The sequence below is a fragment of the Heloderma suspectum genome, chromosome 8 (genome assembly GCF_057233095.1).
Source record: "Heloderma suspectum isolate Gila_16-S chromosome 8, 16-S_ref, whole genome shotgun sequence".
Classification (NCBI taxonomy): Eukaryota; Metazoa; Chordata; class Lepidosauria; order Squamata; family Helodermatidae; genus Heloderma; species Heloderma suspectum.
In genome coordinates, this window is record NC_139465.1 from 22149903 (window position 1) to 22177842 (window position 27940).

Below are 27940 nucleotides of genomic sequence, written 5' to 3' on the forward strand. Positions count from 1 at the left end.
TGAATTGTTATGTGATTTTATTACCGTTTGATTTTGGCTTTATGCTGCTGTTTGCAGTTTTATATTTTATGATGTTATAATCTGGAAGCCTCCTTGTGAATTTTCTTGCAATATCGAAGGTGGGGTATAAATTTTCTAAGTAATAAATTATAGACACTTGTACATACACATACGTACTTGTATTCCACTCCACTTCCAATGCAACCTTTCTCCTGCTCCTCTACTGTGCTGGCAAAGTTCTCTCCCCCCCCCACCAAATTCTGATCAAGTGCTTTGTAAATTTTGTTATTCTGTGATGATAATAAATCATTATAGCCTTAAACACTTCTCTAGCTTGGAGCCTCAGTCATGAATTATCTTGTCATCCTGACCAAAACATTCTCCGAAAAAGCTTGACAACTGCTAAAACCCAGAACATGAAACCATGTGTTGTTGTGAAAGCACGATTCAGAAATGTCAATTAATTAGATTAAGAGGCTACTTTTAGCTTTACTTGTGTTGCCAAATAACCCTTAAAATATGCATCGCCGTGGAAGTCTACCTCAGTAACGCAGTAGTTCTCCACGCAAAAATAGAGACAATGGATCTGACTAATAGAAGGAATTATTGTGTCTGTCATTCAGCTCGGGAGAAGGATCTAGAAGGTAATGTCTTCCTCCCATTTCCACTGTATAGATTCACAAGCAAGATAAATTCTGCCATTTATGAGTTTAAGCACTTTTTTTTACCCTGCAGAAATCTGATTCAGATTGGAAAATAAAAGCCAAATCACAATTATGCAGCTGTAGAAGTAAAATAGGTTTTAACGTCTCTCTCTTTTTCTGAGTGTCTTCTTTGAAGTTCACTTAAGGAAGGAGGTGGGGGGGGGGAAACATGGTGCAATTAAATATATTTTTATCTCATCATCATGTGGTCCTAAAATCTTTTATCTTTAAATAATCCATATCCTCAATTTTATTTACACTATAAACTGTTCCTATATTTTAATAGGGTGTTTGCTTTTAAAGGGGTTGTTGGCTTTAATAGCCAAGTTATCTTTCTAAACCAACATTCCACATTCCTTCTAGCAAAAGCCCTACAAATCATTGGTGCTCACATTTGAACATGCATTCCAACTCTGAAAGTCAAATTTGAGGAGGGGAAATGCTGTGTTCAGATTAATATACATGAATTTTGAAATGGATAGCTTAAGCCTAGATAGATCACATCTGACACTTAAAGCAGTAGGCTGCATGGTAACATAATACTAGAGAACAGGCCAAAGACAGGGAGGGTATGCTTTACCCCCCTATATTTCCAATACCTCTCAGAGCAGGGCATTGTGGGAAAAGTATAATAGCAGCCAGAAGCCAGATCTTCAGTAGTTTCAGTTGGGGTTTTTCCCCTCTGAAATTAACCCATCCACCTGAAAATAGTCAATATGACCCCTGACTTTTAGGTTCTGTGCATAGGTCCATTTGGATTCCAGACTGAATCTGGAATCTGATGGATTCAGGAATGGCCATTAGGCCTCATGGCAAATTCATTCATTCATTCATGCACACAGATGGAGTGAGAGAGAGAGAGAGAGAGAGATGTTTGCTTCATTTTTTAATTCAATAAATTTATTTCCCACTTTTATTCCATCATAGAACCCAATGCAGCATACATGGGATCCCTAGGTGGTCACTTGATAAGACCTGCTTAGCTTTCCATGTGGCTGTTTCATGTGCCATTTGACAAAATGTAGGCGACTTGTGGCCCTCCAGATATTTTGGCCTATGACTCCCATCAGCCCTACCAAGCATAGCTAATGGTGAAGGATAATGGGAGTTGTAAGAAAATATATCTGGAGGGCCACAAGTTGCCCACCCCTGCCTTAGACCATGCCTGGAGTTCCTATCTATTTAGCTTCGGTGGGTGGGGGTGGCAGAGAAAAAAAAAATCTAGTATTTTGCCACTTTCTTCCGTCCCTTCTCCATTGAAGGTGAAGCAGAATTCTCCTACTATGGCGCTTTTCGGGTCATGTTAATCTGTGCAAGCAGCTTCAATGAGATGTGGTCTGCACAATGCCACAATCAGTGTATGAATGTGCTAAATTAAAACGTATTTCGAGTTCAGTGGAGGCTGGCAACTCCGATTGCAGTGGAGCTGCGATTCCATTCTTGATTTTAGTCAGAACCAGCCATAACTTTAAAAGAGCTATATGAGGTGCTGAACCCTATCCCCACAATTTGTTCAATACCTTGGATAGCTCATTTAGAGTTTTGACTGGTTCTAACTAAAACCCAGAATGGCATCACAGCCCCACCAAAATCGGAGCCATCAGCCTCCACTGTTCTAGTTGATGTTTTGTCTTTTTGAAGATAGGTAGAACTGTTTAGTTCTCCTTTAGATGGCTGACTTAGATATCCATGTGTAGAACCTACTGAATGAATCTGGATTCAAGAATGGCCATTAGGCCTCATGGCAATTTCATTCATTCCTTTTCTAACATTTACCCTTCAGTAACCCATCACCAGTCTGAGAGCAGCCTGAAAATGAGTAAAAAAAAGAAAAGAAAAAGAAAGGAAACATAAAGAAATATTACAAAATCAATAAAAATAGCAATAAAACAACAAAACAAGACAGGATCTAAAAGAAAAAAAGAAAACTTCCAATCAGTCAGTCAATCAATCAATCACAACAACAGCAGCAACAAACTGGAGAGGGCTCAGAGGAGGGCGACAAAGATGATCAGGGGACTGGAAACAAAGCCCTATGAGGAGAGACTGAAAGAACTGGGCACTTTTAGCCTTGAGAAGAGAAGAGTGAGGGGATTTCTACACCAGCCTAAAATCCTGCATTTAAAACGGGGCTTTCTGCTTCCGTTTTAAATGCAGGAACACAACTGATGCCCTTTACATGAACTTCCTTCTCTGTAGATGGCCATTCCCATCATGTTCTATTTCCATGAAGAGGCATTACACATGCTCCAGGTTCAGCGATACTTGATCCTGGGTTCCTGCCCCTTTCCCCCGCCCCTTGCACATTACTGGTAGATGAGGACCAACAAGATGACAGTCACCCCACTGATCTCCCCAGGCCCTGCCTCCCTCTTCCATGCTTTTGGCCAGTCCCTGATGCTCTGCCGCTCCGCCGCTCCTCTGCTCTGCCGCCGCCCCCCTCGGTGCTGCTCTGCCACTCTGTTTTGAACAGGCAGGCTGAAAATGGTGGGGAGCCAAAGTGGCGCAGGAGCGGGAAGGCTGAACACCCATCAGACCTTTGTCACCTCCTATGACATCATGACCATGCCCCCAACAACCACATTCAGTGCTTCATTCACACTAGGAGAGAAATACAAGGGGAGGACATGGCGCTCCATTTGCGCATATCTGTAATATATCCATTTTTTGCCATTTGAGGAAAACAAGGGTAGGTGGGAGGAAATAGTGGAATAATGACTGGACAACGATAATGTCATGTAATGGACCTGCACAATTCAGTGAGTGAGCAACCATGAATGCACAATAAACTTGAGGTGTAGAAATCCCCTGAGGGGAGATATGATAGCGCTCTTTAAGTGCTTTAAAGTCTTTAAAGAGAGGAAGGCCAGGATCTCTTCTTGATCATCCCAGAGTGCAGGACACAGAATAATGGGCTCAAGTTACAGGAAGCCAGATTCCGGCTGAACATCAGGAAAAACTTCCTGACTGTTAGAGCAATATGACAATGGAACCAATTCCCTAGGGAGGTGGTGGGCTATCCCACACTGGAGACATTCAAGATGAGGCTGCACAGCCATCTGTCAGGGATGCTCTGACTTGGATTCCTGCATTGAGCAGGGGGGTGGATTTGATGGTTTTATAGGCCCCTTCCAAGTTTTCTATGATTCTATGAACTCACAGCAGGTGAGAAGAAAGTAAAACTTGAATAGATATCAATGTTTATAAATATGGGTAAATAAGTGATAGTGAATTCAGTGCCAGGTAAGCTTCCCTTAGGAAGGCATGCCACAGGTGTGGTGCCACCACCAAAAAGGCTCCCTTCCTGGTTTGCCACCCACCTTACTTCTGATGGTGAAGGCAACTATGAAGAGCCTGAAGGGTAGATCTAAGCACACTGGCAGATTGAAACAGGAGAAGATGGTCCAGCTGATACTTTGGACCTAATACATGCAGGGATTATGCACCAGCTCTTTGACTGAGGGTGGAAGTGAACAGGAATATGCCTAGTCCACATTTTTTTGTCTGTCATATGTCCAGGCATGCCTGTATGGGGGGAGATGCAGATCTAATTGCAAACCTTACCAAAGAAATGCACACAATGGTTGTGGCCTTTCAAATTGGCATCTCAAGTCACTGCATGGAAGAAAATTAGGTATTATTAAGAAAGAACAGCAACCCTGATCCTGGAAATCAAAGAGATGATTAATGGATCCAATACATTGTTCAGCAATGGTTCAATGAAAGTGGACTTACTTCACTTTTACCAAAGTCAATGCGATCAATGGGTTTTGCTGAGCGATTGCTGCATTGGCCATTTCTGAAGGTACAAACTACCAAAAGGTAGCTGTAATGTAGGGATCATTTTTCTACCCTTCCAATTATAAAGGGCATTAAAAAAATGTTGATGTGTAAATTGTGGGCTCATTAGCTGGAGCAGTGGGATGGGCAAATAATATATGAACCTTGGGGCATCCCCATATGGATTTGGTATGACAGTGTTGATGCTCCAGTGGAGTATATCTAATATCCTTAACTCAGACTTCACCCATACAGAGTAAAGGCTGACCCTATTCCAAACCAGTTGTAATTGTGGCACCGACAAAATAAGGAATGGCTGTCCCCAAACACTAAGTGGCATGAGAGATACGTTGCTTGTGTCTTTGCAAGACCCTTCCCACATTTCCCATCATCCACCCATTAACCTTTTCACACATGCCTGATCATCACTCATCATCATTCATAGCATCAAGTATGGTCTTGCATGTGTAAATAATTAAGCACCATACATCAGTCACTGGAGATAGGACTTTCAGGTCATCCCATGTCAAGTCAAACCCAATGCTCATCAGTGAAGACAATCCACATTTTTGGCAGAGAGTGGAAGTACATTCCATATAATCAAATTATGGTGTTCACTCCCACCGGATGTAGTGATAGCCACCAACTGAAATAGCTTTAAAAGGGGATTAGGCATTTATGGTGGATAAGGCCATCAATGACTACTAGTCATGATGGTTAGTAATTTACAGTAACAGAGGCAGTATGTGTCATCATAACCTTTGACTAGGGATGTCAGAGAAATCTGCAATGGAATCACATGAGTTTGGATTTCTATGAATCTGGATTCCACAGTGGACCAACTTTTCCCAAGTCACGTGGATTCTGCTGACTTGTGGACAGTTGTTTGTTGTTTTAACATAAGAGCATAAGAACATAAGAAGAGCCCTGCTGGATCAGACCAAGGGTCCATCTAGTCCAGCATTCTGTTCACACAGTGGCCAACCAGCTGTCAACCAGGAACCCACAACCAGGACATGAGTGCAACAGCACCCTCCTGCCCATGTTCCCCACAACTGGTGTACACAGGCATACTGCCACTGATAATGGAGGTAGCACATCTCCATCAGGACTAGTAGCCATTGATAGCCTTCACCTTTACTTTTGGGGGGGGGGGTGCGTGTGCAAATTTAGTCATAGAAACATATGTAAAATCATCATCATCATCTGAAAATGTGCATTTGCCCCACAGGCTAAAGCATGCAAATGTGCATTTTGGAGTGTTTTGCACATGGGGGGGATTTGAGCATTTGAGGAGAGGATTCATGTATTTTTTCAAGTGTGAATCTGCACAAATACAAATTGTGCAAATTTTGGAAATGGGAAGAAAATCAGATTCCACCAACTAGCGGACGATGGAACAAAAGACACCTGACAATCCACGAAATGCAGATGGAATGGATTTTACAAAATTCGTACATCTCTACCTTTAACATTGATGAAAAGCATCTTGACTACACTTTTTATGTACATAGGGAATAGCAAGGACAGACAAAGAGACATTCTTAGTAGCTTCTGCAGAATTATGGAGAATAAGCTTATCAATGCCTACTAGTCATGATTAGGGATGTACGGAAGTCACTTACCATTTCGCGGATTGTGTTCGTGGGGGGGGAGACGCTCCACCCCTCCCCCTGGAATCCTTGACAGGAGGGGGAGGTGATCCGGCCCTCCCGCCCGGAATCCTGCCCGGCCAGCTCTGCTCCGCGGCGGCTCTGCAGAGCAACCGGCCAGGGCCATCTGCAGCCGGATTTCCGGATGCGGACTTGCTGGTGCGGACACAAATGGCAGTCGCCGTAGCGGCCAGCATTTGCATCCAGCCAGGCAGTCGTGATAGGCTACATAAGTCTTTACATAGCCTATCACGGCTGGGCAAAAAAAAAAAAAAACAGCATACTCAAATGGCGGCTATGGCGGCCACCATTTGCGTTCCTTATTTTTCGTCGTTTTAGTCTATGTGAATATTTACGTAGAGTATTACAGCAAAAAAAAAGGGGAATGCAAATTGCATAGTGGGCGCTATTTGTGTTCCTTTTCCCCTCCGCTGTTTTAGCCTACATAAATATTTACGCAGGCTAAAATGGCAAACAAAAAAGGAACGCAAATAGCACCCACTACGCTATTTGCGTTCCCCTTTTTTTTCACCATAATAGTCTTCATAAATATTTACGTAGACTGAAATGGTGAAAAATAAGGAATGCAAATGGCGGCCGCCGTAGCCACTGCCATTTGCGTACGCCATTATTTTTTTTTGATGGCTTGCCATGATAAGCTATGTAAAGACTTACATAGCCTATCACGGCAAAGACTAGGATGTAAATGGTGGCCACGGCAGCCGGTCAAAAGACCAGCTGCCGCCACCGCCGGACCCGCCGGCAGAGCCGCCGCCAGAGCCACCACTGTCCGGAACATCTGCCCCAGGTAAGCCCAGGGGGAATCCGCGGGGGGCGGGTGGGGGGGAAGGCCGTTCCGCCACGGATTTTGGGGGGCTGAATGCCAGTGCATTTGGCCTCCCTGAAATCCATGGTGGAATTCTCCTCCATCCCTAGTTATGATGGCTATATATTTCCACCAGTATCAGGGGCAGTATGCATATGTATACCAGTAGTGTATACCAATAGTACTGGGCAACAGTAATGGGAAAAGGTTATTGCTCTCATGTCTTGGTTGTGTGTTGTGGACTTCCCATAGGCATCTGGTTGGCTAATGTGGGGACAGAATGCTGGACTAGATAAGCCTTGGATCTAATCCCTTCACAGGTCTTCTTATATTCTTAGAGAATGCTGAGAGAGGAGAAATCAAGTGATGCATCCACATGTGTGAGCCAGCCCAAATCCCCACTTGGGCATGAAGGTGAACTTGGGCTAGTTTCTCTGTCAGTATCTTTCAGCCTAATCTACCTCACAGGGTTGTTGTATGTGTGTATATTTGGTGGTAGTGGGAGGAGGAAACCATATACCCATTCTTGTACCCATGTACCCTGTCTTGAACTCCTTGGAGGAAAGGTAAGATATAAATACTGTATAGGATTGGATCCAAACCCAAACCATGTGAATTGAACTTAGGTCCCATTGGCTCATGTTCTACTGATTACCACTGGAACTAAGTTTACCTAACTTCACCTGGATCCAACTCTAAATAAATACACACATAAGTAAATGTGTAGTGGTTGACTTTCTTCCCTCTTACACATTTATATAGTAAATGTTGATAGACATGTTTGAGTTGTAGCTATTTCATAATAAGAGCCCCTTCATGGATCACTGCCTTGTTGTGGCGAAGGGGCTTGCGTAACTCAGTGAAGCCATAAGCTATGCCGTGCAGGGCCACCCAAGACGGACAGGTCATGGCAGAGAGTTCTGACAAAATGTGGTCCACTGGAGAAGGAAATGGCAACCCACTCCAGTATTCTTGCCAAGAAAACCCCATGGAACGTATCACAAGGCTAAAAGATATGACGCCGGAAGATGAGCCCCTCAGGTCGGAAGGTGTCCAATATGCTACTGGGGAAGAGCAGAGGGAATTTCCAAGTAGCACCAGAAAGAGTGAAGCGGCTGGGCCAAAGCCGAAAGGACACTCAGCTGTGGATGTGTCTGGTGGTGAAAAGAAAATCTGATGCTGTAAAGAACAATATTGTTTAGGAACCTGGAATGTCAGATCAATGAATCAAGGTAAGCTGGAGGTGGTCAAACATGAGATGGCAAGATTGAATATCGACATCTTGGGAATCAGCGAACTAAAATGGACAAGCATGGGTGAATTTAATTCAGGTGACATTATATCTACAATTGTGGGCAAGAATCCCTTAGAAGAAATGGAGTAGCACTCATAGTCAACAAAAGGGTGGGAAAAGCAGTACTGGGGTACAATCTTAAAAATGATAGAATGATCTCAGTACGAATCCAAGGCAAACCATTCAACATCACAGTAATTCAAGTCTATGCCCCAACCACTGAGGCCGAAGAAGCTGAGGTTGATCAGTTCTATGAAGACCTACAACACCTTCTAGAATTAACACCAAAAAAAGATGTCCTCTTCATCATAGGGGATTGGAATGCTAAAGTAGGAAGTCAAGAAATCCCCGGGATAACAGGCAGGCATGGCCTTGGTGTACAAAATGAAGCAGGACAAAAGCTAATAGAGTTTTGCCAAGAGAACACGTTGATCATAGCAAACACTCTTTTCCAACAGCACAAGAGGCGACTCTACACATGGACGTCACCAGATGGTCAATATCGAAATCAGATTGATTATGTCCTTTGCAGCCAAAGATGGAGAAGCTCCATACAGTCAGTAAAAACAAGACCTGGAGCTGACTGTGGCTCAGATCATGAGCTGCTTCTTGCAAAATTTCGGCTTAAATTGAAGAACGTCGGGAAAACCACTAAACCATCCAGGTATGACCTAAATCATATCCCTGATGAATATACAGTGGAGGTGAGGAATAGATTTCAGGGATTAGACCTGATAGACAGAGTGCCTGAGGAACTATGGACGGAGGTCCATAACATTGTTCAGGAGGCAGCAACGAAATCCATCCCAAAGAAAAAGAAATGCAAGAAAGCCAAGTGGCTGTCTGATGAGGCTTTACAAGTAGCTGAGGAAAGAAGGGAAGCGAAAAGCAAGGGAGAAAGGGGAAGATATACCCAACTGAATGCAGAGTTCCAGAGAATAGCAAGGAGAGACAAGAAGGCCTTCTTAAATGAACAATGCAAAGAAATCGAGGAAAACAACAGAATGGGAAAGACTAGAGATCTCTTCAAGAAAATTGGAGATCTCAAGGGAACGTTTTGTGCAAAGACGGGCATGATAAAGGACAAAGAAGGCAGGGACCTAACAGAAGCAGATGAGATTAAGAAGAGGTGGCAAGAATACACAGAAGAACTATACAGGAAAGATCTGAATGTCCCTGATAGCCATGATAGTGCGGTCACTGAACTTGAGCCGGACATCCTAGAGAGTGAAGTCAAGTGGGCCTTAGGAAGCATTAGTAACAACAAAGCTAGCGGAGATGACAGTATTCCAGCCGAGCTATTTAAAATCCTAAAAGATGTTGCTGTTAAAGTGCTGCATTCAATATGCCAACAAATCTGGAACACTCAACAGTGGCCACATGACTGGAAAAGGTCAGTTTACATTCCAATTCCAAAGAAGGGCAACGCCAAAGAGTGTTCAAACTACCGCACCATTGCGCTCATTTCACATGCCAGCAAGGTGATGCTCAAAATCCTACAAGCTAGGCTTCAGCAGTATGCGAACCGAGAACTACCGGAAGTACAAGCTGGGTTTCGAAGAGGCAGAGGAACTAGAGATCAAATCGCCAACATTCGCTGCATCATGAAGAAAGCAAGAGAATTCCAGAAAAATGTCTATTTCTGCTTCATTGACTACGCTAAAGCCTTTGATTGTGTGGATCACAACAAACTGTGGCAAATTCTTAAAGTGATGGGAGTACCAGACCACCTTACCTGTCTCCTGAGAAACCTGTACGAGGGTCAAGAAGCAACAGTAAGAACCAGACATGGAACAACCGATTGGTTCAAAATTGGGAAAGGAGTACGACAAGGCTGCATATTGTCACCCTGCTTATTTAACTTATATGCAGAGTACATCATGAGAAATGCCGGGTTGGATGAATCAGAGGTCGGAATTAAGATTGCCAGGAGAATTATCAACAACCTCCGATATGCAGACGATACCACCCTAATGGCAGAAAGTGAAGAGGATCTAAAGAGCCTCTTGTTGAGGGTGAAAGAGGAGAGTGCAAAAGTTGGTTTGAAACTCAACATTAAAAAAAACGAAGATCATGGCATCTGGCCCCATCACTTCCTGGCATATAGAAGGGGAAGAAATGGAAGCAGTGACAGATTTTACTTTCTTTGGCTCCAAGATCACCGCAGACGGTGACTGTAGCCATGAAATTAAAAGACGCTTGCTCCTTGGGAGGAAAGCTATGGCCAACCTAGACAGCATAGTAAGAAGCAGAGACATCACCTTGCCGACAAAGGTCCGTCTAATCAAAGCTATGGTTTTCCCAGTAGTAATGTATGGCTGTGAGAGCTGGACTATAAGGAAGGCTGAGCACCGAAGAATTGATGCTTTCGAACTGTGGTGCTGGAGAAGACTCTTACGAGTCCCCTGGACTGCAAGGAGGTCAAATCAGTCCATCCTAAAGGAAATCAACCCTGACTGCTCATTGGAAGGACAGAGAATGAAGCTGAAGCTCCAATATTTTGGCCACCTAATGCGAAGAGAAAACTCCCTGGAAAAGACCCTGATGCTGGGAAAGACTGAAGGCAAAAGGAGAAGGGGACGGCAGAGGATGAGATGGCTAGATAGCATCACGGATGCAATGAATATGAACTTGAGCATGCTCCGGGAGAGAGCGCAGGACAGGAAGGCCTGGCGTGCTATGGTCCATGGGGTCACGAAGAGTCAGACACGACTGAACGACTGAACAACAACAACATAATAAGAACCACACAGTTGGTGATACTGCGAATATAGCTGGTGGTGCTACCACTTGCAGCGACACAGGGAAAAGAGAGAGAGAGAGAGAGAGAGAGAGAGAAACACTGGAAAACAGGAAGAAGCTGTGGTGAAAGGGACCTCCTAATTTCTTTTCCACAAATCGGGTGGAAAATTTGGTGAGGCTCTTTGTGCACCAGATCTATGACACCATGGTGTGGAAGAAAAACCTGAAGGACTCTTGAAGATTGCAATGCAGCCATGGAGGCTGTGGCTCCAGTTTCAGTAAGGCTGTGAATCCATTCCGGGTTTCAGTCAGAAGCAGCTAGGACTCTAAAGAAGCTATCCAAGGTGCTGAATGTATTTTGGGGATAGGATTAGCACCTTGGATAGCTTCGTTAGAGTTCTGGCTGCTTCTGACTGAAACCCGGAGTGGATTCACGGCCCCACTGAAATCAAAGCCCTCAGCCTCCACCAGCAGTGAGAGAGAGAGAGAGAGAGAGAGAGAGAGAGAGAGAGAGAGACAAAGTGGAACAATTTTCATCAAGCAAATTGACTTATTTTTTCTAAATGGATAGCTGAATATTTGCTGAATTATTTGGCCCTTTGGGCAGAGGGATTTTTTTGTTACTATTCCCTATGTCAAACAATGGGACCATTCATCCCTAATACATTTTGTATCAATTTGTAAATTGACATTTAGGGTAGGAAAGTTGAGAGCCACTTATAGATTTGAAAAAGAAGAAGAGCCTGAAGCCTGAAACAATTGTACAGCAGTTGTAAAACACACACACACAAACGTGCACACACACACGCACACACACACACACACACTGCTCCCTCCCTCTCAAGATCTTCTTTAAAGATCCCTGTCAAAACAGCCCTTCAAACCCATTTGATTGGGTTGGAGCTCATCACACTGTCACCAACTCACTTTTCATTAGGCTGTTGCTCTCTGTTAGCGTAGCCAAGCAGAAGAACTCAAAACACATGCACAAATTAAATCGACATCCAAACTCCACCAATATACAAAGCAATTTAAATGATATTCATTAGAGCGATGACAAGTCCTGATGAGGCTTTCAGGAGCTGAGTCCTTCAGCTTTTGCCGACTCGGTTTCGTGGTCACCGAGGCGTAACTACAGCGACTGTACCTCGAGTTTAAGAGAGAGAGAGAGAGAGAGAGAGAATGAGAGAGAGAGAGAGAGAATGAGAGAGAGAGAGAGAGAGAGAGAGAGAGAGAGAAAGAAAGAAAGAAAGAAAGAAAGAAAGAAAGAAAGAAAGAATGGAACTGCTTCCTGACACACCTACCTCCTTCTCTGGTTCTCTTTTGCAAAGCTTTACATCTTCAGGAAATGTTTCACCCTTGTTTCCGTTCAGGCCATGCAAATTGGAGTATTTATTCCCCCCTCCCAAATATCCCCCTTTCCTCTTCCTTTTTTTTTTCTTAACCCTTCCTCTCCCCCCTCCATAAATGCTCTGATTTAAAAAAAATATATCAAGTAATTTCCTTTCACTCGGTTACAAAGGTCACTAACTCACAATTATGACAGCTATAAAGGTGTCCCCATATTTGTCAATAGCACCAAAATGAACTGGGTAGGACAGGATTATTATTGAAGATCTGTTCGCCATCAAGTGAGACTCAAGTTTGAAACTCTCTCTCTCTCTCTCTCTCTCTCTCTCTCTCTCTCATCTTGTTTTGTTCTTCAAAGCTAGATAGATGCCAACCTCTCTCTGGTGATGTGTTCTGGATTCAGACTTACATTATAGGTTTGTTCTTAGATTTATTTGGAATCTACCTGTGATTAAGGGCACAATCCATGCTTGTTGGTGCATGCTGGGAATTGTAGGACGTTTTTCTGTCAAAACATACATAGGATTGCTCCCTAAAGATGATAAAATCCAGGTATCAAAAGATAAGGGAGCAACCTGCAACCTATTATCGCAGTGCTGGGTTATAGTGACCCCAAAGAACTTAGAAAAGTAAAACATATTGCACAATAAGAACACCCTTCCTCTAATCTGACCAGGAAAATCAAATGAGATGAGAGTAGGGATGCATGAGAATTTTGTTTCAGTTCGCAAACCATCAGAACTTACTCCATTCACAGCCCTTTATTCAAATGTGAATGGGAGCACTTTTTTGCAGGGGGGGGGAGCTTGCACATTCCTGAGCAATGGTAATAATTGTATGATGATGATGATGACGACGACACTTTAAAATGTGCATCTAAAAACAAGCACATTTCCATGCTTTAGTCAATGGGAGAAGAGTGAGCACTTTTAAAAAAATATGGAAGGAAATGTGCACTTTCCATGTTCAAAAGGTGCACTTCCCCCTTTGAATGAAAAGAAAAACAGGTCCACAAAACAGGAACAAGGAGAATTGAGCCTCAAAGTGGAATTGAGAGAATCTCACAGCTTCAAGCATCCCTGGTTCTTCACTAGAAGAGAGGCAGTTTATTTTCCTAGTTTAGTTGTGAAAGTGTAACAGCCCAATTCCATTCCTGTCTACTCATAAGTAAATCCCATTGATTTTAACAGAGCTTACTCCCAGGTAAGTGTGTGTGTGTGTAATAGTTTTGGCCTGGGAATACTGTAGTTCTCTAACTCTTCCTCCCTCCCTGCTTCCCCTGTGGTAGTGTGGGAGCTTATTTAGAAGCCCATGATATTATAGCCTTATCCATTACGAATGAAACATCTTAACTTAAAATCCACCCCCCCCTACACACACACACACACACACACACACACACACACACCAGTTCCCCATTGCAATTTCTAGGGTATTGTCTGACTATTGTGTGTTGGAGACAGAAAGGAACAGTATTTATTTTGCAATTCTGGCTGAACTAAATCCGAACACACTCTTCTTCACTTCGCTAAAAAGCCCCAAAGTATCTGTTTGGGGAGAGAACACCAATGATGCTAAGGGAGTCTAGAAACCTCCCAAGGAAAATTAGACTTCACCAACAATTGTCTGCCGCTTGATGTACCTTCTGGCTTTAGCTAACATGTAGCCAGTCAGAGATTTGCTCTGCAGTGGCAAAAGGAGCAGAGCTTAATACCGCGGTTTTATACCATGAGCTGCCTTATACCATTTCAGTCCAGTGGCTTCATGGCTCCGATTTGGGTGGGCTGTGAATCCATTCTGGGTTTCAGTTAGAAGCAGCCAGAACTCTAAAGGAGCTATCCATAGTGCTGAACCCTACCCTCAAAATAGGTTACACACCTTGGAGAGCTCCTTTAGAGTTCTGGCTGGTTTTGACTGAAACCCAGAGTGGATTCTAAGCCCCACTGAAATCAGAACCACCAGGCTCCACAGGTTTAGTCCATTTGTCCATCAAACTCAGTATTGCTAACCTGACTGACAGTAGCTCTCCAGGGGCCCAGGCAGGGTTTTGTCCCCAACACCTGCTACCTGATCCTTTTAACTAGAGATGCTAAGGGTTGAACATGAGACCTTCTACATGCAAAGCAGGTGCTCTACCACTGAGCACCTGCTTTGCATCATGTTCCTCTACAGTGGGACCATAGGGAGCCCCTAATTCTCTTGGTACCTGACACAAGCTTGCACCAATGCTAGAGGGGAGTGGGCACAGCAATTCCCACCACCCTTAGGATGAGGAAATGCACATTTTTGGCCAGGGTTTTTTTGTGGGTTTTTTTTTTTTTTTTTTTTGCATATTTTTATTTGACAACATTTGCATACAGTTCTGGAAAGTTTTAAAAATGGTCCACGAGTCAACAGAATCCGTGCGACTTGGGAAAAGCCAGTCCGCTGAGGAATCTGTGGGTTGGATTCATAGAAACCCTAACTCATTTGATTCCATTCCAGATCTCTCCGACATCGCTACTATTATTTAAGGCAGCCTTACCCAACCTGGTGCCCTTTAGATTCAGCATTCCTGACCATTAGCCCTGCTGGCTAGGACTGACATGCGTTGAAGTCCAAGACACCTGGAGGACTCCAGGGTGTGGAAGCGTTTTGTAAAGAGTTTTGTAAAGGTTTGCAGAACACCCCTGAAAAATTGAGACTTACAGAAATTCTGTTTGCTTCCATCAGATTTCTTTCGATGTGTCTCACAAACAGGAATATCCATGTTTCACTAGAAAATTAAGCCTAGGAATATAGGAACTTGGCATACTATAGCAGGCCAGAATATCTGTAGATCTTCAGTGGCTCTCTGGGCAGGAGTCTTTCCCATTACGTTCTTTTTGAGCCTTTTTAACTGGAGATGCCGATTGCTGAGGACGGAACATGGCACCTCCTATGTGCAAAGCAGGTACTCTATCACTGAGCTATGTCCCCTTCTGTCTCACCACATGGAGACTTGCTTCTCACCAGCTCCAGTAGGTCAAGAAAGTGAGATGGCATCCACCACACAGCTTCCCAAACAGCATGGAATGCTCCAATCTTGGAATGTTCCAGTCTTTTTGAGTTCCAAGCAACCTCCTCAAAGAAATGTTCTTTGTGTGGAAAAACAACCACACCCATTTCTCCTTTTTTTAAAAGCCCCTCAGATGCTCTCCCCAACACAGGAATTTACCCCTAAATGCTATTTGGGGTGGAATTTGGAGGCCCTTCTGCTTTTGAGTGAATCATTCCATAATACAAGCACAGGGGTCCATTCATATGTTACCCAAGCAGTGTGGGAACCAATGCCACATTCCTGTATCCATGCCGCTCCATTAGAAGAATCACATGGGTCAGGCCAAGCAGCAACATCTCTCTAGCTTTTTGTCCTTACTCAGACAAAAGAGCATTTTTAATTTATTTGAGAAAAAAGAGAAAAACACATGGACACGCTCTCAGACATGGTTACAATTGAACCCGCATGCTGAACTTAAATGCAACATTAGACAAAGGAATTTAAAAAAATAAATAAAAGGAAGGTAATAAGTCCATCCCACCCCAACAGACGGGTAATAGCCAAGAGTGCAACTGTTTGTGCATGGGGCCGGGACTAATTTGCAAATTGAGCTACTTGGTGTGCAAGTAGTCTCAAGCACATTATTTGGAGCTGGGAGAGTTCTCACTTATAAACCTGCTCGTGAATCATCATTGCCCGGACTGGGACAAATGTCGTTCATTTTTTTTTCCACAGCAGTTAGCATACGCTGGTACGCTGGCATTGAGATTCAACTGTGGAGAAACAGGGAATTTCCTTTAGCCAGGATACATTTACATTTACTTGTCTGGCTTTTATACTAGAGAAATACATGTTGGTTTCTTTGTGGAAAAACAAAACAACAATAAAATAAGACACACTTTGTTCCAGCTAAAAAAAGTTCATTTCATTTGTTAATTGACATTTCTCTTGACTTTATACTTTGCTTGCTTGCTTTGCTTTGCTTTCTAAGATATCAAATTAAAAAGCTTATTTCACACACACACACACACACACACACACGTGTGTGTGTGTGTGTTGTATTACAAAGAATGTGTGAAATTCGGTGAATGTCACCATTAATACATAATACATAAATACTGACAATCCCAGTTCAACTTTTTAAGCATATTTGTGAAAATATAACAGAGACACTGGCAAATTTACTGAATGTACAGCCACCTAAATACAGTTTTCACCATTCAGTTGTAATGTCCCCAAAGTGGGGAAATAAGATATATATTTTCAGATTTTTTCAAAACATTCATCTAGGGCTACATGCAATGTTAGTGAATCTTGACATCCACCACATGTGAATCTTGACATCCACCAAATTTTGGACATTTACTGTAATAACTATATGAAATATGTTGCAGAATAATGAAAACAATGTTTTGCTTTGGAATTTAGAAACAGATTTCTTTCTTTTTTTAAGAAAAGGAATCAATTATCTAAGTGTTTACTAACAAAGATATTAAAAAGCAATAGATTAGCCCAATATTGTGAATATTACAGTTTTAAACAATGCAAAGCTGTCTTGCTTTGGATAGAAAATTACAATGTAGTTTGCATGAGGAAGGCAACGGTATAATTAGAACAGCCGAGCTGCAATTTCTGATGCCAAAAGAAAATATAATGAAGTTGCTGGAGAGATCTGGGCTCCAGCAGCAGTTGCTTAAAAGAAAAAAAGAAGGAAAAAACCCACAGAAAACAACCTATATGCAATATTTCTATTAATTACATAATCTTTGCTGCTGAAAAGTTAAAGATACATTCATTGGTTTTAAAGTGTGTGTGTGTGCGTGCGCGTGCACCGCACGCTAAATGTTGATTTCATTCAACTTCTTTTCTCAGATCTGGCATATTGATTTCTTGTTGTGAAGTGAGCTGTTCAAGCTCCATTTAAGATTTTCATCTTGCATGTAGCCCTGAGCACATCAGAGCACCATAAATTAGTTAAATTGCACATTTATCACAAATGTTATTTTAAGATACTGCGTAAATTTGATGGCTGGAAGATCTACAGTATACAAGCGACAAGCCACGACTTGGGTGGGGTTAGAGCGGGGTCACCTTTATCCATTTCTGATTTAAAGCTTGTCTCATTTACCCCGCCCTCATTCATCCCAATTTCAATGTACCACTTTCTTCCTGGTGAATATGTGTGTAGCTGTTTCTGTTTTGCTGTCCCATGAGCTGGTGTGTTTGTGAAAAACAGATGGAAATCTGATTTGCAAGGAAAATAAGCAACTCAGAAAATGCTGAACAGACCACATTTTCAGCTCTATTAGGGATAGGTGAGAATGTCCTTTCAGTTCAGTTTTGATAAGAGTTTATCAAAATTTGCAAATGTCTCCAAAAAGAACTTGAGATGGGGAGTGGGGGAGAATGTGGAAGAAGCTGTAACTGAGAGCTTTGTCTATCCAGGCACAGGGCTTTGCATGTTTGGAGCTTAAAAATTTGAGTTCAAATCTCTTTGTATTCAACCATGTTTGTATGTAATTAGGTTTGCCACTTTTTTTCTGACAGGCTCTTCATCTTTAGCAGCTATATAGCAGGCAGGTGCATCATGGTTCTCCCCATGATAGAAATCACGGTACCTATTGAATTTGGCTAGTAGTGCAGATAGGTGAGAGTTTCATTTCAGTTTGTTTTCAATAAGGATTTAACTTTCAGAAAGCTCTTCATATCTGGGAGAGAAAGAACTTGATTTTTTTTAATTGAATGTGGGAGAAAGTGCTACCTCTAGCAGCAAAGGCAGTGAGCCTATGTGCACCAGTTGCTGGGGAACATGGATGGGAGGGTGCTGTTGCGCTTATGCCCTGCTTGTGGGTTCCTGGTCGACAGCTGGTTGGCCACTGTATGAACAGAATCCTGGACTAGATGGACCCTTGGTCTGATCCAGCATGGATCTTCTTATGTTAAAGTGAAACTGGGAGATTTGCCCATCCCTTGTCTCTAGCTAGTTTGTTGTCCCTTTCTGTTCTCACGTGACCAGTGCGTGGAAGTTGGCTGTGTGAAGTAAGTATTGCCACTATCATTGGTGACATCTTTTTAAATTGTTGTCTAAATTCATCTGATGTTTTGGCCATGGCCATGATCATGTTTGACAGGGAAAAGCTTACGTTTATGCGTGAAAATCATATGATGATATGAAATTGCCTTTTATTGAATCCAGCCATTGGCACATCTAGCCCAGTTTTGGCTAATTTAACTGGCAGTGGCTTTCCAAGATCTTATGCAGATGTCTTTCCCAGTCCAGATTACAAACATTCTTTTTAACTGGAGATACCAGGGAGTGAACCTACCTGGAACCTTCTGCTTGCTAAGCCTGTGCTCCACTATTAAGCTGTGGCCACAGATATCCTAGCAACCATTGACATGCCTGATATATGATCATTCAACTCCCAAAGCTACCTGGATGATCAGTATATCAGTATGCAAGGAACAAACTTTGGGTTAAATCATGCATCAGTGTATACATCCGTTATAGCATAATATCCAGTACATAACATCCCACTAGCATGGCCACTGAAAGATACGGAACTTGATCTATTTTTAGGGATGCACAAACTGTGTAAAATCCGCTCCGTGTTTTATGGATTGTCAGGTGCCTTTTGTTCTGTTGTCCACTCACAGACAAATACAAATTTTCTTTTTCCGTCATGTGGAAAAATACTCAAATAATTATGTAAGAAGTTTTGTAACAATTTACATAATTAATTTACCTTGGTACATAACAGGTAGTGTATTGTCCCCTCATTCTGCTCAACTTTTCCTCAGCAGAAACTTACATATTTTCCTATGAATAAATATGCGTAAATTTCAGGAAAGTAAATAAAACATCCGACAGTCCACAGACTCTGTGCGGCCTGAGGGGGTCACTCCACAGCACATTCCAGGTCGAATATGAAGAAATCTGAGCTCATTTTCATCCATCTCAAATTTCTCCAGCATCCCTATCCATATTTTCATGAATGTGAGAGCGATTGCAATCAGATAATGAATCCCATCAGTTAAGGATTTATGCTGATGCAAAATGACTGCAATAGAATTCTGCAAGCGCTTGAGCTACTCTGGCATTGTGAACTGGCCCAGGAATGGCAAAATGCAATGATGGAACGCCTCTCCAGACATGAACCCACCTGTACGCTACATTCAGCATATAAAGCCCTCCTCCAGGTGCCTCCTTTGAGGTGGCTTGGAGGATAGCGACAAGGGAGAGGGCCTTCTTGGTGGTGGCCCCCAATTATGGAATGGTCTCCTCAACAAGGCCTGCCTGGCACCAACACTGTTATCTCTTTGGTGCCAAGTTAAAACTTCCCTCTTCTTTCAGACATTTGGCAGCATATAATGAAGTTTTAATCACATCCTGGATTGTCTTTGGTTGTTGTTGTTTTCTGGGGAAAAAAATTAGATATATGTTGTCTGTGTGTGTGCTGTCTGTTTTTATGTAAACGGGTGTGAATTTTATATAATGTATTTTAATGGGTTTTAACTATTGTGAACCACCCAGAGAACTTTGGCAATGGGGCAGTATAGAAATATAATATATGAATGAATGAGTGCATGAGGCCACAAAAGCAGCTTTCATTGCGATGCCAGTGAAAATGGGCCAGAATTGGGCCAGAAGCAATGCTTGTGTATGGAGTACCTAGTGGCAAGCTAAATGCCTTTCACCCACCATGAAGTCAGCTACATCAGGGAACCCAAAAGTCATCTAATGTTTGGCAGTCTTGATGGGATCGTAGACTCGGTGAACTTATTACATCTAATCTGAACAGGATGCCACTATAGCTACATCAGCACAAGGTAACCTGTACACCATCACAGCAAGACAACCTTACAGCATTTCTGATGGCAAACTCAAGGTCTGAACTAGCCAATTTGCAAATCTCCCAACATTTTAAAATATTCAGGGATGGCAGAGATGCCTTTAGATCTGCCAATGTATAGTCCTAGCTTTGAACTTTATTACATATTAGAAGAAGCTTCTAAGTAGTAGCCTTCCCCAACTTTGGTCCTTCCAGATGTTTTGGGCTACAACTCCGATCATACCTGACCACTGATCATGCTGGCTGGGGCTGATGGGAGCTGCAGTCCAACAAAATGTGGAGGGACCAAAGTTGTGACGGGCTTGTTTAGAGGTCATACTCTGGCCACAAGCCATTGGATAGTTCTTGCAAGCCTTATTGAAATGAATGGGGGTGATAACAGAACACTGTTGGAAATTCTTTGGATACAAGACGTTAACTCTCATCTTTTTATTCTGGACCTTCCCTTGGTCTATAAATCTACTGAAACTCTTGATATAAGGAACACTGCCCAGAAGTATCCTTGTATATCAAAACACTTCTCCAATATGGACCCCGTCTTCCCCAGTGGATTGCTGTGCTTGATCGGATTCATACCTTTTCCCAGCCACTGTGAAATATTTTTCTCCCACCAGCGACACACAAGGAAATGGGTCTGTCTGGTGAAAGGGATCAGTACCATCTACCCACATGAATAGGAAGCCTGAATTTTTTTGAGGCTTGGCTAAAGAGCCAAATGCTTGTTGTAACTTTTGTAAATCTTATGTGAATCTTGTTATAGGTTGACAACAACAACAAACCACCACCACCACAACAACATAACCTCTTGCTGAGGGAAAAGTAGTTGTGTAAATGTATCTTGAAGCACCTGAGTTCTATGGTGTGTGATGGAGCACTACAGCGAAGCAATAAGCTCCTCCCTTAATGATGGTGTATTGCTTTGATCTCTTCCAAGATCCTTTATCCACTCTGACCACTGGACTGTTGTACACTAAGATGGATGAGTTGAATTCAGGGTAGATTAGTAATTGTGTCATTTCTAGACTTGGCTGGATGAGCCCTTCAGTCACAGAGATCTTCAAAGGCAGCTACCTGAGACACATGGAAGGTAAACACTCTGTACTACTATGGTCTAATTCTGAGACATCATGGTTAGCTCTGGATGAGTCAGGGAGCAGGGAATGAAATATATGATAAACAATTTGGTTCCTATTGGTTATGGGTAGATCACCACATGCCCAACTAGAAGTTTTTCTAGAAATTTCAACCCAACGACCAAAATCTGGCATGGTGGCCATTTTCCCTTCCCTGTTTGCTATTTCTATATTCATGTAGTCATACACCCAGATATGTCCAAGATTTAGGATTCCCCTGTAACATATACAGAAGATATAATGTTGCTGCATGTGGACACAATGGGTTTGCTTTGTGAGTCTGTTTTGCTAGCCCAAGATGTCTGTCCATAGGAAAGCTGCAGTTCATACATGCTAATGAAGATTAAAATGGCAGCTTCTGTGGTTTTGTTAGACTGATATGCCAATGCCAGTAAAAGTTTGTCATTAGCATATAAATGTCTCTGTTTGTTTGTCTATGTACTCATTCATTCTCTAATCTTTCCTTGCTATCAATTTTGTGCAAAAGTGGAAGCATTCTGAAATCATAAAGTTGCAATAATAAGTCTGGGGATTTTTCTTCTTGTCAATTGAAAGGAGATGGAAGGAGTTCTCGAATCCATGAAGGAACCTTCCCAGTGCAACCCACATCTGAGAACACTAATAATACATTTAAGAGACGGTGTGTATCAGAATCTGATTGGGTTTGAAAATACAGCTCAGCAAACGATCTATTTGCTTTGCTGCAAACATTCCTTACAAAACTGCTTCTCTATAGTCAATCTTCCCAGAGGTTTAAAGAGAAGATATAACCTCCATTTCATTCTATATTTTTCTAGGGTTTTTTTTAATGCAGCCTTTGAATATGTGCTCCCCTGCTCTTTAAATGCTAAAGTTCACTAAAACTCCAGTGATTTATGTATAGATTTCGACTGCCAACACCTGGCAGATGAAGAAGCCTACTCAAGCTTCAGTCATAAACAGCGAGCATACAATTTAATTTTAATGTGCTCGTTAGTCGTAGCACATTTCAGATATAATTGTGAACGCAACACAAAATTATAGCAAAAAAGACAATTTTAATGCGGCTGTAGAAAAAAAAAAAAGGTTATATGAAGAGTCATATAATGGTGCCACATTGTCAACAACAGAACAGGGGCACAGAGTGTGAGATTCTGGGTCTGTGCTGTTTACATGCCAATATTGTACACATAGATTCTCATATGGTGTCAGCTGTCAGTTACTTCTGCAAATTAACTGCCAAAAATGGAGACGAACAGAATCACTTAGTGTGCTGGTAACCACGGGTTACCTTTCATATGCTTAAAGATAAAACTGCAGTATGAAATCTTGGGAGAATAATTAGGAAGAACAAAACAGAAAGTTACCAACTGAAAAGAAAAAAAAAGAAAGGAGAGAAAGAGAAAGAGAGAGAGAGAGAGAGAGAGAGAGAGAGAGAAGGCATTCTACGATATGAAATAACCAAGAGCGCTTATAAATAAGAAGAGGTTATATCACAGAATGCCTCATAGCTTTTAAGCAAAGTATTACAGTACAAACATGTTAAAGGCTTTTTTTATCAATGTTTAGGAAATACAGTACAAGTTTTTTCTTCAATTCTTCTGCCTCCAAATAGATTTAACCCTTTGAGCACTGAGTTGATTTTGAATTTTCTCTTTTGATTTTTTTTAAATTAAGGTTATTAATAAATACCTTTAAAATTTGTGTTGTGCAAAATAGATATAATGCACACCAGTCCATGGCTTCTGTTATCAGAATGCTTTTTTCTTAAAAAAGGTAGCAAACAACTAATAAATATGTATAATTTAAACATGAACCTCTATCAATATAGATGTACTGTATAGCAAAACAAAAACAACCATACTTTGCTTCAAGAATAATGTTTCTGAATACTTTATAAATGCTATCTGTTTCATATAATTTACATTGTTCAGATGTTAAAAGAAAACCCTTTGACCTAGAAAAGAAATATACATTATTATCTTATATATTTATATATATATATTTATATATTTATAGGTACCACTTATACTTGAGAGAGCATATTAGGTACAAAACCCATCATCGATAAAAATGTTGAAGAAGAAGAAGAAATAGCATTGTCCACAATCACATTTTTACATTAGAGGATTTTGAAATCTATACAATATATACATCTAAGTTCCAATGTGAAAATAATATATTTTAAAATTTCAAGATGAGCGTCACCCCTGCATACATGGAGGTTCATCAATTAATGCCAATAAAAGGGCATATCCAGACAGCAATATCCTATGGTCCTTGTTGGGTATGGTAGCACACAGCCAGATGCACATGATGCGTCCTGGGGAAAGGTAAGTAGCTTTCCTTGTGGGACATTCATGCATGCACCACAGGAAACCAAACCGTGAGGACTGTTGGTCCATGTCAGCCATAAGAACCCAATGGAAGGATTGGCATGAGCTAAAACATCTTGAACATCTGGGCTATGAATATTGGAAGCGCTGAAACAAGGCATCTGATCCCTGAAATATGAGTGGTTTGGGATGTCACAGGAAGTACCGCCAGCCACATGCTCAGGTGACTTGCACATCAAACTCGTGGCAATTTTATGCAACATCTGAAGGGAAACTCAGATCGGAAAAGCTTGTCCATGCAAATGTCCCTTCAAACATTACATAAAGCCTAAACAGCCAATGTGCAGGATGGTGGCGCTTCTTGTTCAAGCCCATTCTTAAGAGTTGCCTGGATGTGTCCTAAGCTGGAAGGGGATTTTTTTTTTTAAGAAAACATATCCATACTTAATTTAAAAAAAAAAGGAAAGAAAAGAAAAAAAGGAAAACCAAATTAATGCAAAAGTGCTTCAAAGTACTCAGAGGGCTAAAGATTTACAGGGTGAGAACTCCCAGCACACTTAAGTCACCACAAAGAAAGTGCACCAGAATTAGTTAATAAATGCTTAATTAAACTGTCTTGTTAACGCATGCAGCTGGAGGCATCAGAGAGATGCACAGAAACTAAAACCCCAATTTACACAAAGTTCCAAACACTTACCACTGCGTTTTAACCTTCATATTCTTTTTACCAGTAACAACAGTTGATTATGCACCTCTATTAAACACTGTACAGGTATACAAAAAACAAAAAAACAAAAAAAGAGAAAAAGAAAAAAAGGAGAGAGAAGTAGTTCAGGCCAGAGTGACACCCCAGAGTTAAAATAAGAATTATGTGCCAAGAACAGGGGAAAAAAGGTAGCTTTAAGGCATTTTGACAGTTTTCTTAAAGCCAAGTACAGTTGTTGTTTGTGTGTCAAAAAGTAAAGGCTACTGCTTTTCTAATTCACAAACATATAGAAGATGGTCCTCTGGAGACTTCCCATGTGTTTTGCTGAGATGGAGCTTCACAGCATGCTTGCTTGCAAAAGTCCTGTTGCAAAGTTTACACTGGTACGAGGTTCCTATTTCTTCCTCTGGGGATGGTGCCAACAGTTTTTCGGATGGTGACTTGGTTTGTGCTATCTGATTGTTAATCTGTTCACTGGACAGTTTGGATAAGTCTCGTAGCCTGAAACCTAGATGTGACTCAAGGTGACTGATGTACGTCGAAGGAGTTCTGATTTGTGAAGCACAGTCATTACAAAAAAACACTGGGTGCCCAGTGTCCAGATTTTTAAGGAACTTTGTCCCCCCTGTCCTTCGAAGCTGGTATTTCACATTGGCCAACCAGTGGCTAATGGTGGTCATAGAGAGCCCTGTAAACCTGGAAATGTGCATTCTCTCCTGAGGGCTCAAGTCCGACATAATGTATTTCCCCTCTGATGTCTGTCGTAAACTGGCTGCAAACTGGGCCTGCAGAATGAGCAAGTGTTGAGGGTTCCAGTTGGACTGGCGTCCCTTTCTTTTCTGAGCTGGGGTCGTCTCTTCCGGTTCCTCGATCGTAGTACCGTCAATGTCAGATTTCTCAGAGATGCTGGAAGGTGTGGAAGATTTTGATGTGTGACTTTCTGTCAGGTTCTTCAGCATATCAGAGATATCTGACAAGGCATTCTCGCGTAGCGGCGAGTTTGACATGAATGACACAACCGCAGATGTCTTTGCCGTTGTCACTGTAGATGAAGAAGACGCCGAAGACGCCGATGTGGATGACAAAAGCGCTGAACCCAAAGAGCAGCTTTTGTCACTCTTGCCTTTCGTCAAATCTATGGGCTGGTCATTGTTGACATGATAAAAATAACGGTCTAAGTGGTCTGGCTTTTTGGACTGCAAAGGTGGTGTAGCCACTGCAGCCTTTTCTGCTAAGCTGTTGCTCATTTTAAAAAGCATACTCATTGGGTCTAGGGCAGGCAAAGAGGGCTTAGCTGCCTTCCCAAGGTGAATATTCATGACAGACTGTAATGCACTTAATGGATTTACAAATGGTTGTTCTGGAGGGTGATCAGTAATAATAGCTGTGCTGCTACTCAAGGTACTTGCGATTGCTTTGACAAGCTCCTTGCCATTTTCCATTGGTTCTCCTGTTGGGCTGTCTTTGCAGCTCTCCCTCTGAGAAACTGGGCTATTCTGTTGGCTTTTGAACCCAATGTCATTGGAGGTGTCCATCTTGAGGGGCTCACTGACTTCACTACTGCATGGTGAAGGTGTTGCTCTCTTCATCGGGGAAAGCTTCCCTCCTTCAGGGTCCTTCATTTTTTCTTCGACTTTGGCCACTTTTTCAGTGACTTTCTTAACCAGCTCTTCCATGGCATGGAAGTTTGTTTTTGGCACTGGGGACGTTTGGCTGCTGGGTGGTGAAACTAGTGGCTGACTTTTGGTTGGTGATACTATTTCAGCATTTCCAAACATAGGTTTTAAGGGGGTGCTCTTCCCTGACGAACCTAGGGACAACTTCATCATGTTCGGTAGTTGGTAGGCAGCATGAATACTAGGATAGCCACCCCAGCTTGGTGTACCATTCTGGGCTTTGTTAATAGCCGATGTGACTGTATTTTCTAAAGACTTTAAAATATCTAGTCCCCCCTTCGGACTCTCCTCTAAGTCATTTTCAGTCAAATAATGATATTTGGAGGAGATATCATATTTTTCCTCATCCTCATTTGATTTTTCCTTCTCTTTCATCTTCTCATCTGCAATGATTCTGTCCTTATCAACTTCTTTCTTTACTTCTATGTTTAATTTGGGGGAGATGCTAGATGGTGTATTCGAAGGAGATGTGAATGTTGTGGCTGCAAGAGGCACAGACTGTACTTTTTCATCGAGCAAAGCTGTGATGGTTGGCGTGACCGGTGCTTCTATAATAGGTTTCCCTTTTTTCATGGCAGAGTTGGTGACTTTAATGAAATGTCCCGTCACCATCATGTGGGCAGTGAGTTCCTGCAAAGTATCATGGGAACTCCCACATTCCATGCATTTGAGAATTTGAGATTTCCTTGCTTCAAAATGCCAGGCATAGCTGGCACCATTCTGGTGTCCGTAACGATTATTCGGCGTAATATAAGGATTGGAATTCTTTTGAAGTGCATCATTGGCATCGGAGATAGTTGCTTTTGGCGTCCCACCAGTGGAGTCTGGAGAGCTCGGAAGTTCTAGCTCCAGTGACGTTTTCTTTCTTGTGGCTGGGATAATTTTTGCTGCTACAGGGGTTACAGGTTCCTTCAGAGGCACTTTTTGGTAATGTTTTGTTTTGATCATGTGAACGCTCAAGTCTTGAAGTGATTCAAAGGAATGGCCACAGTACATACACTTTAATACTTTCTGGGCATCTTCTTTCCCTTCCATTTCAAGCAAAGAGCGTTTACGAGGCTTGGACCATCTTTTAGGGTTATTGTTATCCGTTTCATGGTTGTCATCCCGATAATGTCCCGTTTCATTCATGTGCACTGTTAATTCTACTAAAGTATCGTAGGCGGCACTGCAGTCTTTACAGCGGAATTTACTGGCTCCAGTAAATATAGAGCCATAAAGCTTGCTGCTTTGTCTGTACAGTTGAACTGTGCTAAAAAGACTGGGCTCGGGAAGGATTCTGTTCTGCGAAACTTGCTGCAGTGTTTTCGCCATGGCCGTCTGATGCCAGTCAAAGCTCCCACTCCCGCAGCTGCTGCTGCTACTGCTGCTGCTGCTGCTGCTGCCTTTGTTTTTTTCGGAGGTGGGCTGGTGAAGATTCAAGTTCAGATTGGACCAGTAGGAGTTGGAGAGGAAGTTATTGTAGACAGCTTTCATTTGTTCCAAGCTGTCCGACACAACAGACTCTTCCAGCTGTATCGAAACCTCTTTGCTCTCCTCCTCATTTTTGATGGAACCACTCTCAAAGTCGGCCATTCGGTCACTCGTCTCGCTGATGTGGGACTCACTGTCCATTTCGTGGCTGGAGAATTCAGCAGCCGGAGAGTTTTGATAACTCTGGCAGTTCTTACTGAAGTCCTTTTCTGGGCAAGCATATTTCGCAGAAGGTTCTCCATCGACTGCATTCTCGTCAGCTTCTAGGTCATCTTCCACCATCGCAGCTGCCTTCAGTTCATCCGAAACATAAGCTAGCATGGCCGAAAAGAAAACAGAAAAAAAAAGGGTTAGCGATGGCTGGCTTCGCTTTGTATCAGCAGTTGGTGTGTTTCAGTCAAAGAACTGCATTTATTT

The 27940-nt window shown here is 42.2% G+C and overlaps 1 protein-coding gene across 1 annotated transcript; it reads right to left on the minus strand.

The window, feature by feature from the left end:
• Nucleotides 1-24100: 24100 nt before the first annotated feature.
• Nucleotides 24101-27829, minus strand: TSHZ3 (teashirt zinc finger homeobox 3). The gene has a single exon (XM_084812428.1). It carries the CDS (start codon nt 27803-27805, stop codon nt 24635-24637), a length of 3171 nt encoding a protein of 1056 aa, XP_084668554.1. The 5' UTR covers nt 27806-27829; the 3' UTR covers nt 24101-24634.
• Between the last annotated feature and the right edge of the window lie 111 nt (nt 27830-27940).